Here is an 18259-nt window from a genome sequence, read left to right as displayed (position 1 = left end):
AGCAGCAGCAGCAGAGACCGTCCTAAACGCAAGACCCTGGGAAACCACACGCAAACACTCGCTGATTTTGCTGGTGGTGCTCACTGATACGACCACCCCCAAGGGCTGGAGTTTTCTTTGCGCCAGCCCCCGCTGCATCCTGCGTGGTTGGTGAGGAAGCAGCAGCAGGAGCGAGCTCCCCGGGCACACCGAGGAGCGGCGGTGGCACGGCAGGGCTGTCCCCGCGGGTCGGCGCGGGCTGTAAGATGGCTGCTGAGCTCCAGCGAGGGATGCGGATTCATAATTCATAAGGAGGTCGGCTGCGGGAGAGGCTCGACTTCAGAGTGGTAGGAAGCAATCACACGCCTAAATTGATCTCGAAAGAGCAGCCAGACATGCAAATGTATTAAACTCAATATATTGTCTTCGCCTGAAAACTAAACGTAATGCTCCTCCGTGGGTCCATCTACCCAAACACAAAACCGCAGCTGGCTAGGCAGATTTAAAGGCATAGCAGCTGAGATGGCCTTTATTTATTTCCTTGCAGCATCAGGTCGAGTTACTGTCAGACGTTGTCATATCAGCTGGAAGGAAAGGTGCAGTGTCTGATTAAAAGGTCATTCAGACCTTTAAATACACGGCATCATATTTTTGAAGGGCAAGGCTGTGGTTTAAGATGGGTGCCTCTGAAAAACTACAAGATAAGGAATTTTGCATCGGCACGCCGAGCTCTAATTACAGATACGCATTTACAATGAAATATCCACTGCGCTAACCCCCTGTTTGGGAATGAATTATTAATCCACGCAAGAAAGCTTTCGAAAATGGGATAGGTGGCTCAAATTAAAGCAGACCCGATTTAACGAGGTGAAACCCTTAGATTTTGCCCCTGCAAAAGCCAAGGTTATTTCCAGACAAAAAGAAGAAAAAAAAAAGCCCCTTCAGCAGCTCGGCACACCAACAGCCGGGCTCAAGTGCAGCCACCATCCACCGCCTGCATGCTTAAATTCGGGAGTCCCAGCTGGGGAATGAAGCTCTCAAGGAGATTACAGCGTGCTGCCGGCCCCGCGCGCTGCCGGCGGGGCGTCATTATCCTGAGTGACAGGGAAGACAGATTCCCCCGCACGTCGGGGAGGCGGGCGAGGAGCAGGACGGGAGCTGATCAGCATTGTTGAAGGCAGCCGTCGCTGCTCGCGCTGGTGCAAATGCTGACAAACGACAGCCTGGCTCCCAGGAGGATGCTCAGAAACCCGTAATGCTGTAAAGCGCGGCGGGATGGAGAATTTATCCCTGCACAAGCCCGGTGCCAAATGACTTTCTTGCTTTAAAACTTGCTATTGCACTCTCCTCTCGGCAGCGTTCGCCGGGACAGACGTTTGCTGCAGAAGGGGAAGGAGCAGCTCAGATGTCTGAAATCTGAAATTTTAATCGTCGCCTTGAAAAAATACATTTCGATAGAGAGCCGAGAGTGTTACATTTTGGGGTTTCATGAGGAGGTGAAAAAGGCAACCAGAACCAACAGAACAGGGAAAATCCCTTAAATCAAGCAGCAGTGGAAAAATCATACACACACATCCATCACCAGAGGCTCATTTCGACAGCTGAGCCCTTCATTTTTACAGCACGGGTGTTCATTAAAGAACAACGCCTCCCACACCTGCTGTGACCGATAACCCAGTGAACCCCACGGGGCCACCACGCTGGCACCAGGAGGCCTGCTCGCTTGCCCAGCTCAGTCCCAGCCCCAGCCTTCGCAATCTCATGCCTACAAAATCTGCTGGAGATGCTCACGAGCCTCACGGCCTCCAGAAAGATTTGGTAGGTAGGTGAGGAATCAGGAGAGCTAGCCACCCCTGCCAGGGATACTGTTGCTTGGGGTGCACCCAAATCCACAGCTGCACAGAAAGAGGACTTTATCGCCTTCATCATTATTTTCTGTAGGGCTAGGGAATCACTTGGGTAGAGGTGAGCCGCATTCAGAAATAAAATAGAATAATAAAATACATCAGAGCGCTACATGATTATGGCCTAATACCTTACCAATGTTAAAAGACGCTGCATTATGTAAGACCCCTTTGATGTTTGATCCAAGAGCAAAAACCCTCATCTCACAGAAGCAAACTCACACACTGGCTACAGCAAATTATTTGGCAGATGTGGCACTCCTCATTCCTCTTCGTGAGTCCTGGCTGAAATGATCCAGACCCTTTGGGAAGTGTATTGCAGCTGAGGTATTTTCAAGATATGGGCTACCTGACTGTCTTTACCAAGACCTACACAAGCACAAATAGGTAGCACTGGGGGATCTTTGTCCTCACTGCATCCCAAATTCCAATGGCAACACAAAAGAAACTGGTGGATTTTCCTGTATTTCCCAAAGCACCATGCAGGACTGGTGCTGGCCACATAGGGAAAAGCGACATTATGAAGGTCGACCTCACAAACCCTACACAAGTGTCTCAGCGTGGAGGACAATCCCTGCTTGCAATCCCTTCCACAAGTGGAGGGAAGGAAGGCTTGTAGGCCACAGGGTGTACAGCATGACATTTGGACCAGTAAGTTGTGTTTTATGTATGTGTATACATACACACACATGAATGCATATACGTGACAAATCGGCGACAGAGAAATCCAGTGCTACATGACGGCCAAGGGGTGCAAGTGGGAAGTCGTGGTCCTTGCACAAAACGCAATCGGGATCGATCAGCAGCCCAAGAGCAGACATTGATCACCACTGGTCATAAACCAGTGACCGTATGCATTTTTAATATATTTGTGAATGCTGCCTACAGAGCCTAACACCACAACCGCCAGAGAGGAGCTGGCCTCTCCTCCACACCACTAGCTGAGGAGGCTGCCATGCTGGAAATGGCGCTGCATAAAGGCACAGCCTACCTCACTCAGAAGGAGATTCTGGTGCTCCAAAACTCCCTTTCCATCCCCAAATCGCTTCTGTTCCCCATTCTCTTCCTTGCAGCTGCACCGTGTGAGTACGGCCACAGCCGGCCCGCACCGAAATGGCGGCTCCGGGCCTCCTGACAGGCCGCCACACAGAGCCGCCTGCCACGGCGTCCTCGGCCCGCTTTGTTCCTCTCATAAATATACATCACCTACAGCGATGGCTGTGGGGAAAACCTCCCGGCCCACACAGAGTCTCCTTGAATGTTTTCCTCCAGGCAAGGAGCAAAAAGACGACGTGGGCATCCCCCCGCCTCGTCCCCACTGGCAAGGCGGACACGGCCTGGCAGCAGACACTGTCCCCAGCCAAAATCTGCTCCCCATAGCCACATTTTTGGGCGGTGACAGCCCTCTCTGAGCAGGCAGCAGATCAGTGGCCTCGATGGATGGATACAGGGTCATGAACCCAGCAATGAGCTTGTTTCTGCAGCCCAAGCTAAAATATCTCTCACCATACCTGAGCTGCGGGCCTGGCTCCCTTCAAACCAAAGGCAAGATTTAACATTTATTTTAAAAGTGGGTTTTATTTGCTCTGAAGAGGACATGAATCCGCTTGCCGGCAGCTATTTTTCCACTCACACTGCGTATCTCCTGCGTCGTACTTGACACAAACCAGATTTAGCACATTCCAGGTTAGGAAACTCATTCGGCTTTCTCAGCCACCAACTGCACAACGCGAACAGCCCCGCTAGACGGGACACGGCAAGCCGGCTGGGACCATGCTTCACAAACCCAGCTCCTCCCCAGCTGCCTCCTCGGAGATCAGCTCTAGAGGCTCCCATGGGGTAGCTGGACACGTGCCCATGGCCACCGGGTGCTGAATGCCACTGCTGCAGGGCCAGATCCTGCACTCGGGCTCAGCTCGGTCAGGAGGGTGAGCCTGAGGAGCTGTGGGTTTCTCCACAGGAGAAAGAACGAGCAAACGCACCTCTCATTTACATGCAGCACATGCCAGAGTTTATTTTATATATTAACTTTTTTTTCGCTTTATATATGAGATTATATTTGAGGAACAGGTAAACAATTTCACTTTTCTGATCTAGGAAAAAAAAAAGTACACCACCATTGGGGAAAACAGATGGCAAACACAGATCAGAAGCCATAAGGAATCCAGCCTAATCCTGCCGAAGGAAAACATCTTTGTCCCAGGCAGTGTTAGCGGCGGCACCAATGCCAGGACTGGCCACACCAGCAAAACCTCTGACACGCTCTGCTATCCGCCCCAAAATCCCCACGGGGACAGGTCGGGGCTCATGCAAGCTGTAATGCAGCATTACTCCAGAGCCAGGGCTGATGCTAAGCAGGTCAGAAGAGCTGTCACTCAGTGAGCTCGTCCTGACAGCGGGGATTAGCATCAAATAGCCCAACACGTTAGCATAAAGCAGAAAGCTCTCTTACTGAGTAAAGTTTTGTAGAGAAATTCTTGGACAGCGGTTTGTTACCATCGTGCAACACAAAACCCAAGGCACTACAATGCAAAAGGACACTACAAATTAAACATCCAGACCACTGCTCAGCTCCTGCTTTCACCTGGGACCTGGCTGGTGACTTCTGCAGACTCTCCTGGGTCAGAGACAATCAGCCAGAAAAGCACCACACGCACTGCCATCCACCTTCTCCCTGATCAAATCCCCACAAAGACCATCCATCAGCCCCTACCACGAATCCACCCTGCACACGCAGGCTCGCAAGCCAGAATTATCCTTGTTAACATTCCCTCCATTAATGAGCAATCCCCGCTGGTCCCTCACCCAGTGGTAGGAGCCTTCGCACGCACAGTCTGACAACTCTATCATCCGCAAAACGGCTGCTGCGGGCTATGGCAATCTCATACGGACTGGTCTCCAAACAGAGGGGAGGCATGTTTCTCGGCGCCAAACCTACGCTTAAATCTCTTTCCCCTAGAGCTGCTCTGCCTTCGGCATCTTTTTCTCCTGCACAGAGCCTAGCGCTGGCTACGATGCCTCATTGGTTAGCTAACTGCTTCTGTCCTTCGGGATTTCTCATACGCTGTTGATAAAAGAGCCAGTGAAAAATATATCCATTAAATGCTTGGCCTCCGCTTGCTTGTTTCTCTGAAAATCCTTAAGAAAAAAAGAAAAAAAAAAAAAAGGAAAGAAGGAAAAAAAAAAAAAAGAAGAAAAAATGTACTCAAAGGCTGCATTCGGTAAGCTACCTGGGCTGGGAGGTATTTCCAGCCAACGCCTGAGACTTGCTGCAGGTGCTGGTTCGCTTCTTGCAGCCTGTGAGCACCATGGGCTGTCTGTCCGGACTGAAGGAGAGCAGCAGCAAGACAAACTCCTGTGCAGCGTGTCACCACAGCTCCCAACCGGAGGGAAGAGCTTTATGAGGCTGTGTGTGGCTCTGAGTCCCACTCGTTCCCTGGTACGTCTTCTGAAATTTTCAAGGATGACAATTAAGACTCATCTCGGTGATTATTTTCATGACACCGTCAACTCTGCTGGACTTTGACCTGCAATTTATTTTACATCTGCTTTCAAGCAAACAGCCAACGGTGATCGCCGCCTCCTGGGACGGAGACGCTGGTGATTTAGAGAGAACAGCTTTCATGTCATTACCAAGCTCGTGCCACCAAGTCCTCTCCCACCCACTCCCTGGCGGCCAGCTACTCAGACCCATGACCCTTCCAAATATATTTTCTCCTCTTTTGCTTGCTCTGTAGCCAAACGGCCTCTGTTTGCTGGATAGCACTCATTTTGGAGTCTGCACACGTAACAAAATCTGCTCCCTGACGCTCCTTCTCCACTTCTGATCCCTTCAATGGCACTGCGATAATCACGCTTTGCCCTCCCTTTATCTTCTGCTCTCTTCAGCTCCCTCCCACACACAATGTCTGCGGCCCCACCGGCAGCCAGGACATGCAGAGGGACGGATGTTACTCAAAAACATGAGGGGTATTTCTCTTGTGTTGATGGAGCAAATTCCTTGTGTTGACGTAGTGCAGACTGGCACACTGCTGGCGTACTCCGGCTTCCCTGGGACATGCAGTATGTGACACCTAAGAAGCCTCTAAGCCCGAGACGTCCTCATGCAACAGATCATCATTTTCAGCCCTTCACTGCTAGCGTTGCCTCCCTCTTTCACATTTGTCAGCTTGTCTGTACGTTTGCCTTCCTCGCTTCCTCGTCTCTGGAACAACTTGTTCGGATCACACAACTCCTCCCACCCCACATGCTCACCCGGCACCCAGATTCTCTCCATAAATTCTACTCGATTTAGAAAAAAAAAGAATGAAAATGAATGAAAGAAACTTCCGTGTCAATGAGAGCATGCGGAAAGCCCTGCTCACCCTCTTTAGGATCCCCTTCTGCCCTGCAAAGCCTCAGCCTTCCCTCGGAGAAGTTGTGGGAAGACAACTACCAGTGGGCTCTTCAGCTGCCGCACTGGCACGATGAACGGCAAACCCGCTCGCTGCAGCAGCTGTAGTCTGCTTTCTTCGCACCACAGGAGGTCTCACCACCATGTCCAGCACCACCGTGTTGCAGCAGACCACCTCTGGTACTCTGTCCACCCGCCCCACGGTGCCTGAGCGGCTCCAGCTGAGGAGCAGCACCCTCTTTTTGAGGCTTTGCTCATCCTCTCCAGCCCTGAGCTGCTCTTGGTTCCACCTCTGCTTGAGCACTCCGCGCCTGCTCTTTCCTCCTCACCTACTGTGTTCAGTGATCTCCATCCTGAACTCCATAGGACTTCCCATAATTTTCCAGTGTTTATTAAGATCTTCCCTCTACCTCAATTTTTAATGCTGCTTCTGCACTTTCTAAACCACTGAATAACCCATTATTAGCTCCTAGTCAAATGAAGCCTGACACCAGCTAATAATGATCCTGTACAGAAATACAGCGGAGACCACAGCCAAGACAGCCTGGAAGTGAAAGGAACACTCCTGAGTCAGGAGAGGAGCTACCTTTTAAAATGGCCATCTCTTGTGAGACTGAAATGAGGAAAGACACTATGCAGAGCAGAGGAAAGAATAAAGCCCTATGGTGGCTAGGGAAAAGGCATTTGATGAGTTTGCTGCCCGCTCAGAACGCAGTATCCAGCACGACCCAGGTTGCTTTTATTCCTTTCAAGTTCTCGTATTTCACTCGGCAGTGTGGTATCTGGTTAAGTACGAAGAGACTCTGGAAAACTGCAAAAAAAATTCAATAGGCTTAACGCATACCTGGCTATGGATTTTTATGGTCTTAATTAAGAGGATGCCTAGGAGTTCCAGGGAGGAGAAAATATTTCCCATAATGTCTGAGAGTAGAAGTTAACAAGCCTGCTGGGATCTTTTTAGCCCCTGCAGAGCTAAGGCTTCAATATTATTAAATGGCTGTCGCATCTGAAGTATGGTGCAACATAACTCAACAAAGAACAGCACGCATGGGATGCTGAAACGGGGGATGACTCCAGATTACGCCACAGAGTAGTTCAATTTCAGGACAGGTGTCTGCATGTGATTGCACGTGATATGGCTGTGGGAAACAACAAGGGTACCCAAAAGAAGAGAAAAGAGACGCAGCAGGCTGGGCTCCCAAATAGCAAGGAGTGTCAAGCCAAACAGCCTGCTTCAAGATGTGGTTCAGTATGATCATTCAGGGTAGATGAGCTTTCAACAAATACAGATGCTACAGAAGCAAAGAAATGCTTTCTTCGGATGGTGGTACACCTCAGGAAGCAAGGTATCTGCTGGCAGTTTTTAAGCACATAGTAGGTGACTTGGGAATTGTTAGCAACAGAGGCCAAGTCCCAGGGACTTCCTTACAGGGACACGAGTTACTTTCTCATTCCTCCTAACTCACTTGGGTACATCCGAAAGCTTATCCTAAGCCTTTCCCTGCACAATCAGCAGCTGCTTCCCATCGCAAACAGTGATCAAAAGGATTAGGCAGTATTTGGTGAGGCTTCAGGGTGTACACTCTAGGTTTGCCTGCTTAGAAATATCTTACTCGCCAGCCGAACTCTTAAAACACATGCATGGGTAGAGCTGGAAAACTAGCAGCTGATACAAATTTTTAGGGTATTTGGAAAGCTCTTGTTCTCAGCCACTGCTAGGCATCAAGCGCATGACACAGAGTACTGAAATTAGTATCTCTCTTTTATTGAACTGCCTGGAGTTCAAATGAAACAAAAATGTAGTACCAAGATGTTGCTATTCAAAAGGGATCATTTTCTGACACCCTAATTCATTCCCCAGCCAAGCTCAGTCTTCCCTGACTTCAGTAATGGTGTTAGGTGTCAGCCTAGCAAGCAGACCTGCATGGAAAGTGGCCCAACAAAGCAGTAACGTCAGCACACACACAGGCAAACAAAAATTGGGACTGTTGCACTGAACTGCCGCTATGTGGTTACCCACCCTGAATGAGCAGTACCCAACACGGCGTTCAAGTATCTACAGGCTTAAATGTCTCCTCGCTTCAGGAAGGCATGGGGTATACAGCCCACAGCACTTGTTACAAACAGCATCGGTAAGATTCTCCAAAAGTGCCGTAGCTGACCCAGGGGTCCAGGCTTCTGTGCTCCTCAGATTGAAATAAAAATTCCAAAGAGACTTGGATAAGACAGACAGACAGAAAGACAGACAAAGAAAAAGAAAGAAAGAAAGAAAGAAAGAAAGAAAGAAAGAAAGAAAGAAAGAAAGAAAGAAAGAAAGAAAGAAAGAAAGAAAAAGAAAGAAAAGAAAGAAAAGGAAAGGAAAGAAAATAAGAGCCCATTATGCTTATTGCTGCTCTAGAAAAAGCTCTGCCTTCATTCATCATATTTCTCATGACACATGCCACTTGTCCAGCCTAAACAATGCTCATCGATTTCATTATGTCGACTGAAAAATGAGACAAATGAATCAGTGACAACACTGGGCAAAGAACGAAGTTTGGCGCAGCATCCTGGAACCCCACTGCACAGCCTGTATCGGTACGGAGGAAAATGTGCAAAGAACTGCTCAGTGCAGTCAGAGCACGGCACTGCCATAACTGGTTAACCTCCCTTACCATATGGACAATTTCCCTGGCAAACAATCACAGTTCAATGATTTAAAGCGAGCAAGTTCCAATGCACGTAGAAAGCAGTGTCTGTATGGAAGAGGCTGTTCAACCCTTGACTGGTCTACAATTTTTGCTGAATTAATTATTTTTCTGTTCAGTTTAGTCCCAGATCCCAGCACTAAGAGAGCGATCTTCATTTGGGAGGGACTTCATGTGGAACAAAAAAATGTGCCTTTTGTCCCCGTTTTACAAAACACAGATGCTATTGCACGGTATCAACCAGCAGTTTCCACGAGGTGCATTCTGGATTGAACACAGCTATCGTCACGTGGCTGGGGCAGCTCCTCTGCTCTGTAAGCATCACACGAAGAAGGGGGAAACAACAAAACACGAAGGAGCAAAACGGGCTACATCCGTCTCCATTTCAGAGGATCCCCCTTGCGCTAGGTTTTTCAGGCTCGCTAATCTGCCAGAGCCGTAGGCAGACCACGAGCTCAGCTCTGCAGGGCCCTCAGGGCTTCCCTCAGTCACACGTCTCCCACTGACTTCAGCGCGAAGCCTTGCGAGATGTGGTCCCACAGCAGAAGGTCAAACAGCGTCCACGAGTGCTCCGAGAGGCAGAGGTCAGGGCATGGAGAGCCATGGCAGGCCTGTGCCGGGGGTGGCAGCGAGAGGCCTTGTGGCATGGAGCCGTCCCTGGGGACCCCCAGAGGTCGAATGGAAAGCTCAGCGCAGAAAGCATGTTTAGTGGGGTGAAATTGCTTCTTCCAAGGCCCCCAAAAACTGACGCCTAGCCACAGAGCCCTGTGGCGGCCCACCCAACCCGGCCTCGCTGCCCCGCGACCAGGCCGCGTGGCGGTAAGATGGCTGGGGTCGGGCGCCGCTTCTGTGGAAACCAACCCCCAGGGAAGGATCCCAAATTCCCTCGAAATGCGGCTCGGTGAGGTGCCTCGGTGGGATCTGGAGGCTGGTATTTGGGGTGGGTGTGTGGGGGCTGGTATTTCAGGTCGGTACTGAGCCGTGCAGACCCTGCCGCCGTGAGCCAGCCCCTCCGCCTGCTTTTGCTACCGCGCTAATGGGAATGAGGACCTGGAAAACCACCTGAGTCAGGGTGGGCTCCTTCAAAGAGTCGTATCTGGCTCCTGATCCTCCTAACCTACTGCAGAAGTTACAGACGCGAACGCCCATCAGAGGAAAATAAGTAGTCTCCACGGGTGAATAAAGATTATGCCTCTTTAAACCAACTGTAAATCTGCATGAAGACAGAATATACATACACAAGTAGGCAGCGTGCAACGTGACGTCAATCTTAGTTTTAGAGATTTATTATTACCATACATAAAATTTCCTAGTAATAATAACATTCTATGTAAAATACTAGAGCATTGGGACACTTTGAGGGTGAAAACGGTACAAGAAAAATAGGAAAAAGTAGTTCTGGTCTTTAAAAAAAAATGCTGGGAGGGAAGCACTCCATTAAAAATGTACGGGTCGGGGACTGGAAAGTATTAACGTGAATCTGTCTTACACTCGGTGTAGTAACCTTGAGAATTGTATCGTAGGCCTTCGTTGCAGCAGCAGGAGAACAGATTTAAAGGAAAAAAGAGAGAAATGCTTGCAGTGGGATCAATCAGTTTGCTGTTTATTGTTATTATTCTTGTTTCCCGTTTATTTCGCTTTTGAGCACAGTCCCGCCCCTGATTTGAACCCTCTCCACGACTCGCAGCCGACGTCGAGCCCAACTCTCACGTCCTACGAACGCGCCACCCGCGGCCACCCCTTCCTCCATCCTCGCTGCATTCCCTCGGGACTGTGCCTATGCAGATGACAAGGGATCGCCGGAGCAGCCCCGTTGGCTCCCCAGGGCTGCAGGATGAAGGAGCCCGAGATGCCCACGCAGTAGGGGAACCCACCACAGCCCCTGCCTTGGCTCGGCCCTGTTGGCCCCACCGCTCCTGACCACGAGGCCAGCGCCGCGCTGCCACACGCGGCCTTAGCAGTGACGCTGCCACGTGTTGTTACTCCATTAGAGGAAAGAAAGAAGCAGAAATAGGAGAAACAACCGAAAAGGGAAAGTTGCTCTGCTTGGGAACTCCTCCTGGCCTACGGATGCTCCTGTGAGGAGGTGAGCCGTGTCCCGTGGCACGCTTTGGGGCCGGCCACAGCCTGCAGTGGGGTGATGCCCTGCTGACTCCTCCACAGTGGGAACCGAGAGAAAAGTCCCAGCCCAGCAGCAGAGGAGCTTGTGTGTGTTTATCCGTCTGACAGAGCGCAAACGGGGCAGGGAGAAAGCCAAGAGAAGACGCGAAGGCAGGTGGTTATGAGAGCACACAAGTGGCTAATAAAAGCTCGGTTTTTACTAGTCGCAGCGGTTAAACAATTTTAATGGGCGGCATTCTCATAACACGCCTGAGCGGCTTTTAAGGCTGCCAAACACCCCTGTCAGGAGCGAGGAAGTTCTGGAGATGCACGCCGAGGCGCACGCAAGCCCATCGGAAGATCTGATAGCGTGCAAACGCGCTTCTCCCAGAGATAGCTCACTTTCTGCACAGATCGATAAGCCATCAGAAGCTGCCATTTATCACGCCCCTTAAGCCCCAGCAGCACCCAGGCTAGCGAGAGGCCCTCGTGCACGGCTGGGCGCCGCGGGGCTGCTCCACACCTCTCGCCAGAGAAGTCTCGTTTGGGCTGTGCTCGGTACGATAGTCCATCGGGATTAGACCGGGGTACTACGCGTCTTCTTGGCAAACTTTCTACGAAAGCAATCGCGGTGTGTGTGTAATTGGGATAAACCACGGGTTGCTAGCCCCGTCCAGCACCCGGAGAGTCCGTACTGGGCTGGAGGTCAGTGATGCCGGGCCCTCACACATGCACAACACCAGCCAAGAGGATGCAGAGCTACAAACTTCCAGCAAGGAGAGGCCGCTCTTGCAAGGGAGGAAATTCATCGGTTATTCTGATGAGGCCGGCCTCAGAAGAGTTAACGCCATCGGCCAAACGTCACTCACAACCCCAGCGCTGCCTTCGTCCCAACGTAGTGCCACTGTCTGCGTGTGTTTAGCGCGGGGCGGATGGGTGGGCTCTCGCTGCTGCTCCCCCCGGGGCCCTCACCCCACCTCTGCTCCTGCGAGCAGTGAGCGGGGCACCGGCCGCCCCGCGCGCATGGGGACAGGGGAAGAAGTTGTGACTCCTCACTGAGTTGCTAATTCCTGCAGCTACACATCTTGATGTCACCCCGTGTGCACCGCTCCTCTGTACTAAATCCATCATCCTCGACACCTCCAGACACATCTGATACATGCACCTCGCCAGCCACACTATAATTTTAATAATGACAAGGGATTAAGTATGATTGCTAGTCTCTCCCCTCGCTCGTTTCCTTTGCCTACCGACATCAACCACCAGCCGTGTTGGGTGCAGCGGGGTACTTTGCCTTCCATTGTCTGCAGGGCTCGGGTACGGTCACCGAAATTTCTGCGCCGTCGAAGCTGCCTGCACGCCTAGCCAACTCGAGAGCCTGCCTTTAGGGCCGGGGAGCATTCAGTAACGCATCGTCAGGTCCGAGGGCACAGTGTAAAAGAGATGCGGGTGCAGTCCGGCCAGAAACCTGCGCTGTATCTGCGTGTCCCCCCCACCCCAAAGCTGTGCATCACACCCGGCCACCCTTCTCCCCGCCACCCCGCACCGCCGCCACCGCCACCAGGAGAAAGAAAACCCACCAAGGAAAAGGCGAAGCAAAGCAAAACGGCTCGGCGCAAACCGAAAAGGAGAGAGAGAGAGAGGAAAAGCCGGAGAAAGAGAAAGAGAGAGAGAGAGAGAGAGCCCAGAGCCAGCCACCGGTCTCGGAGCACGGGCGGGCCGGGCGAGCGCTGTCCCCGTGCGGCGGGGGGAGAGGAGAGGGGGGCGCGGAGCCGCCTCCGGCTCCCCGGCTCGGGGCCGGGAGCGGGGCCGGGGCCGGGCGGCGCAGGGGGGCGCCGGGGCCGGGGGACGGGGACGGGGACCCTCAGAGCCTGAAGGAGGCCTCGGAAAAGGGGTGCTGCATCTTGAAGCTAGACAAGAAGCACTGCAGGGGCGGGGGCAGGGGGTTGAGGAGGGACGGCGGGAGGCTGGGGAAAAAGAAATCATCTCCTCTGACCTCTAGCGAAGTGCCCGGTTTTTTCTTAAGCTCTTCACATTTCCTAAACTTGCAGATCTGGTGTCCCGTTTTGCGGTTCCTGCAACTGCTGCAGACTCCACAGTTGATGAGCCGCTTGCAGGGCACGCACACCCCGCAGCGTTTCCGCTTCTTCTTGGCGGGGTTCCCCGCCCCGGCCCCGGCCCCACCGCCACCACCGCCGCTCCCCCCTCCTCCTCCTCCTCCTCCTCCTCCTCCTCCTCCTCCACCGCCTCCCCCGCCGCCCCCCGCCCCGGCGGCGGCGCCCAGGGCGGAGGCGGGGGCGGCCGAGGCGTGGCTCTGCGGGCAGTCCGCCAGGTTGGCGATCTGGAAGGCGCTGTCGGTGACGGCGGCCGAGGCGGCGGCGGGGGAGTGCAGGGCCGTCATGACGATCACCCCCGGCGGCAGCGAGAGGCCGCCCAGCGCCGGGATGGCCGAGAAGGTGCCGACACGCTCGGGGAGGTTCATGAGGTCGGCTTCGGCCGCGCCGCACTTGAGCTTGTTCATGCACTCGCCCGCCAGCGGCCGGCAGTGCTCGGGGGCCAGGCTGGAGAGGAAATTGTTGTTGGCCATGGGCAGCGCCGGCTGCTCGCCCGGGGCGCAGCCGGGCTTGCCCAGCCGCTGCGAGTCGCTCCGGTGGTGCATGCTGCCCCTGCCGGCGTGCAGCGAGGCGGCGGCGGCGGCGGCGGCCGAGGAGGAGGAGGAGGAGGAGGAGGAGGAGGAGGAGGAGGAAGAGGAGGAGGAGGAAGGCTTCCTCGCCGCGCCGGCACCGCCGCCAGCGCCGCCGCTGCCCCAGAGCATGGCGGTGGCGGCGGCGGCGGTGGCGGTGTCGCAGTTCCAGGGGGACATCCCGATGCGGGCGGCGGCGGCGGCGGCGGCGCTGGGGAAGATGGGGGTGGTGATGCGGGCGATCTTGGCCGCCTGCGGGAAGGCGCCGCCGTTGGTCTTGTAGAAGGTGGCGAAGGAGCGGTACCTCTCCATCTCCGAGTTGTAATCCACAAGGCTGTTGAGGGCCCCCTCGGGCAGGTGGCTGTCCTTGGGCAGCCCCGGCGCCTCGGGGTTGGGGCCGCTCTCCACGCACACGTTGGTGTTCATGGTGGCGGCGGGCAGGGGGGCCGGGGGGCTCAGTCCTCCGCAGGGCGCGTCCCCGCCGACGCCGAGCGGCCGGGCAGCCGCGCCCGCTGCATCCTCACGGGAGCCGCCGCAGCTGAAACACACAAAGTCGGTTCCCAGAGGGGGGGCCGGGGGGCGCCGGGACCCCCGGCTTCACCCCCGGGCTCGCCCCCTCACCCCCGACACCCCCGGGGATCGCCCCCAGCCCCAGCCCCGCTCTAAGGGCCGTGGGCGAGTCCCGCAAAAAGTCCGCCGTGGGGCAGAGGGGGCTGCCCACCTACCATAGAATATAAAAAAAAAGGGAAAAAATAAAATGAAAAGGCACAAGGAGGAGGAAGGGGGAGGGAGCCGCCAGCTGCCACCGTGTCCTTCTGCGCCCGGCGGTCATTAGCTGCCTGCCGGCACAGCTGGCTCCGGGGGGGGCAGGTCGCTCCCTCCCCGGCTTTGGGGGGGGGGGGGGGGGTGCAGGGAAAACGGCTGGGTTTGGGAAAGAAAAAAAAAGAAAAAAGAGAAAAAAAGCTATAGTAATAATACTGCTTAAGCCAGGCAATTTCACAGCGTGTGATCTCGGCGCCTGCAGCTGTGCACAAGCCGGAGGGCTCTCCCCCAGCTCCCCGCCGTGGGGGGGGGGGGTCGGGCAGCCCCTGCCGCAGGCACTGCGGGCCCCGGGGGGGCTGCGCCGGGCGTGCAGGCGGGGACGAGCCGGCAGGGGTCGGCGCTTTCCCCGCCGGGCAAGGGCTGCCCATCCCCGGCGATTTTGGCAAAGTTTCGGAGGGGGCGAGGGGGCCGTGTCCCCCCGTACCCCCTCCCCGCAAGGCCGGCGGTGTGTGTGTGTGTGGGGGGGGGGGGGGGGTCAGCCGGGAGCCAGGCGGATTATGGCAGCCTGCGAGAAGTGAGGCGAAACATCCGCGGAACTTAAAAAGCCCCCGGTGGAGGAACACTGGCTCTTTGTTTTCCAGCTGCTTTTTACCTGCACAGTTTAGGCATTTCTAGCATCTTTTTCCGAGGGACGGCGATCGATCGGAAGCGGTCGCTTCAGGGCCGCTAATGGGGCCGCGTCTCGTTTCCAGACGCCGGTACGTTGGGTTCAAAACGGTTATCAATTACGGTAATTACGATCATAATTAGATTAATGAACCGTTCGGAGCCCGACCTCCCGAGCGCGCAAACTTCATCTCCCCCCGCTGCCGCGCAGCGCCGGGGGGGGGGGCTCCGGGTGAGCCGGGGGCAGGGGAAGGGGCGAGAAACCTCGACCCCAAAAGGTTTGGGAGGAGGGAGCCCCCCCCGGGGCCCCCCCAAAAGGGAAGCAGCGAGACGATATCTCCCTCCCCGGAGGTCTGGCGGCCGTACAAAGGCTGCCCCGGCGAGCTGCCGAGGGTCGGCGGGGCTGGCAGAGCGCCCCCCACCCCTCTCTACGCCCCCATTTCCAGAAAGGGGGAAAAAAAATAAAAATAAAAATAATAATAATAAAAAAGCCGCACGGCCTCGGTGCCAACTCCTCGCTCCAACTAGTTCTGGGAAGGGAACCCCCGCATCGCATCGGGCGAGCATCGACAGCCCGATCCTCCTCCTCCTCCTCCTCCTCCTGCTGCCCCGTCCCCCCCCCGGCCGCCCCCTCCCGGCACAAGGGGGGTGCCCCCGGCCGCGGGGTCCCCGCTCCCCCCCCGGCACCGCACCGCAGCCCTGGGGCGAGCTAAAGAAATGGCAATCGCTGCCCCGGCTTCTCCACTGCGCTCCGGCCTCAGCCAAATGCGACCGTACATGTGCAATATTGCATGTCTGGTCTGGCGAAGACAGGGAGATCAAAGGTCATATTTAGCATTCAGGAGGAGGGGCGGGTGCAGATTAATTAATAAATTAATATCGCGGCGCCTTTTATTGCCCCAGCCTGGCGTTAATCTATCTACTTTTGCGATCCCAGAGGGCGAGAACAAAACAAAATAAATTAAAAAAAAAAAAAAAAAAGGAGAGAAGAAACAAAAAAAACCTCCCCCCCCGAAAAACACACACACACACACAAAATAAATTAATAAAAGAAAACCCACCCCCTAAAAAAAAATACGGAGAAGGGGGGAGGGAGAAAGGAAAAAAAAAAAAATCAAACCAGTCACTTACCAGGCTCTTTATTTGGGGGGGCTTGGATTTGCAGACGCTACCAGCCTGCCTGCCTTTAATTAGTTGCACATCAGTCCCTAACACAAAGAAGAAGAAGAAGGAGAAGAAGAAGAAAATCTCCAGATGTGCCTTGGCAGCTCCTCAATTACAACTTTGCTACTTGTAAACAAACTGCGAGGGGCGGCGGGGAGGGGTGCAAGGATGGAGGGGGGGGGGGGTTGGAAATAAATAAATCCGCCGCTCCGCCGAACAAAATACCTGCGAGTGGCTTTTTTCCCCCCTCTCTCTCTCTCTCCCTCTCTCTCTCTCTCTCTCTCTCTCCGTCTCGTTGCAGAGAAAGGAGGAGGAGGAGGAGGAGGGGGAGGCGGCGGGGGGCGAGGAAGGAGCAGGCACCGAGGGAGTGTGCGTGAGTGAGTGTGTGTGTGTGTGTGCGGTGTGCGCGCCGCGCTGCTCGCCGCCGTGTGCGAGGGCGGGCGGGAGCCTCCCGCTGCCTCCCCTCGCCGGGGGTGGGCGGCGGGGGTGGGAGGCGACGGTGGTGGCGGTGTTGGAGGCGGTGGTGGTGGCGGTGGTGGCGGTGGAGGCGACCGCCGCCGAGGTGAGCGGGCGGGGAAGGACGCGGCGCTGCGGGCACCCGGCGCGGTGCCGCCGCCGAGGGGCGCGCACGGGCCGCGGCCCCTGCCCGAGGCTCCGGGAGGCTCCGTGCTGCCCTCCCCGCCTGGATCCTGCCCTCCCCGCCTGGATCCTGCCCTCCCCGCCTGGATCCTGCCCTCCCCGCCTGGATCCTGCCCTGCCCGCCTGGCTCCTGCCCTGCCCGCCCGGCTCCTGCCCTTTTCTCAGCTCCCCGGCAAAGCCACGCCGCCGCCGAAGTTGCTCCGCAGCCGCCAGCCCTCCTCGCGGACCCCGTTCCTCATCGCGCACCCCCTTGCTGCCCCCCCTTCCCCACCTTCGTTCCCGTTGAAGCGAACGGCTGGGAATTGAGGATGCTCCGCCAGCCCTGCTGGAAGCGGGCTCCGAAAAACCCAGGCCCCCGGCGCGACGTGGGGATGCTCGCAAGGCTCCTGGCGGCGCACCGCACGCCTCCCTGCTCCGCTGCGAGCGCACGGCCGGCCTCCCCTTCAACAATTCCGACAAAAACTAAGTGCAGAAACATCCCCACCTGTCTTCCGAGGAGTTCTTGCGAGGGACTGGGCTCGTCCAATAAATTATGCGCCGCGAGTTACTCGCCCAGCTCCTCTCGGCACCTCCAGGCAGAGCCTAAGAAGCATTGCCGCAGCCGGCTGCCGCGAGCGCAGGCAGCGAGCGGTTAATAAATGGATGTCTCTGTCAGAGGAATCATCTCAGCCCTCTGTAAATTACAGAAAGGGAAGGGAAAGTCGTACCGTTTGATTGGCTTTATGTGTGGAAGTGAACGAAAGCTTTATTTACCGATGGCAGTTTTATTTCTTCCCACCCCGGGTTGAGATCGAGCTCGGCATCCTCGGCGTTAGGGGGCTGCATTTGGGAAAGCGGCACGTGCCCGGGAACTTTCTCCCAGGAGTGGCCACGAGACGTGAATCTCAGCCCAGGGCTTTTGCGAGGGCTCGTGGTTAATTACTCCAGCAATTAAGAGAAGCTGAGACCGAACACGGACAGCCACGGTCGATCGCAGGTCCCTGAGAAGCCGCGGCATTCTGGATCGGCACGCTTTGGAACCAGCACAGTTTATCAACCCGGTAACCTGCCTCCACTCACACCGTGTGCCTTTTAAAACACCCCCAAACACGTATTAAGATAATAAAGCGTAACCTTCCAAGGAGCTCACACGATCCCTTAGGACGGCTCTTTCAGGAAAAACTTTTGGGAAAAAAATATCAAAGAGGCGCAACGATGTTTTGGTAACGTCACAAAGTGGCAAAAGCCAAGGGCTTTTCTTGCTGAGGTTCATCCCCACCACTTTTCTCCCCAGTTAGCTGTC

At 55.2% G+C, this 18259-nt stretch overlaps 1 protein-coding gene across 3 annotated transcripts in view; it reads right to left on the bottom strand.

The window, feature by feature from the left end:
• CXXC4 (CXXC finger protein 4) overlaps positions 1-15344 on the bottom strand; it is an 85868-nt gene extending 70524 nt beyond the window's left edge. For 2 of the 3 annotated variants that reach the window (XR_004253180.1, XM_032186026.1), the window contains exons 1-2: positions 15161-15344; positions 13060-14284 (exon numbers count right to left, since the gene is read on the bottom strand). Coding sequence is in view for 2 of the 3 variants with exons in the window: in XM_032186026.1 (XP_032041917.1) it covers positions 13060-14284; positions 15161-15186 (1251 nt within the window). In the remaining variant the exon portion in view is untranslated. The remainder of the gene's footprint in view (positions 1-13059; positions 14285-15160) is intronic. The other variant, XM_032186027.1, reaches the window with a different exon arrangement.
• Between the last annotated feature and the right edge of the window lie 2915 nt (positions 15345-18259).

This window comes from Aythya fuligula, chromosome 4, assembly GCF_009819795.1.
Source record: "Aythya fuligula isolate bAytFul2 chromosome 4, bAytFul2.pri, whole genome shotgun sequence".
NCBI classification, from domain to species: domain Eukaryota; kingdom Metazoa; phylum Chordata; class Aves; order Anseriformes; family Anatidae; genus Aythya; species Aythya fuligula.
The sequence above is the reverse complement of the archived record's forward strand: the minus strand, read 5'-3'. Positions and strand labels throughout refer to the sequence as shown.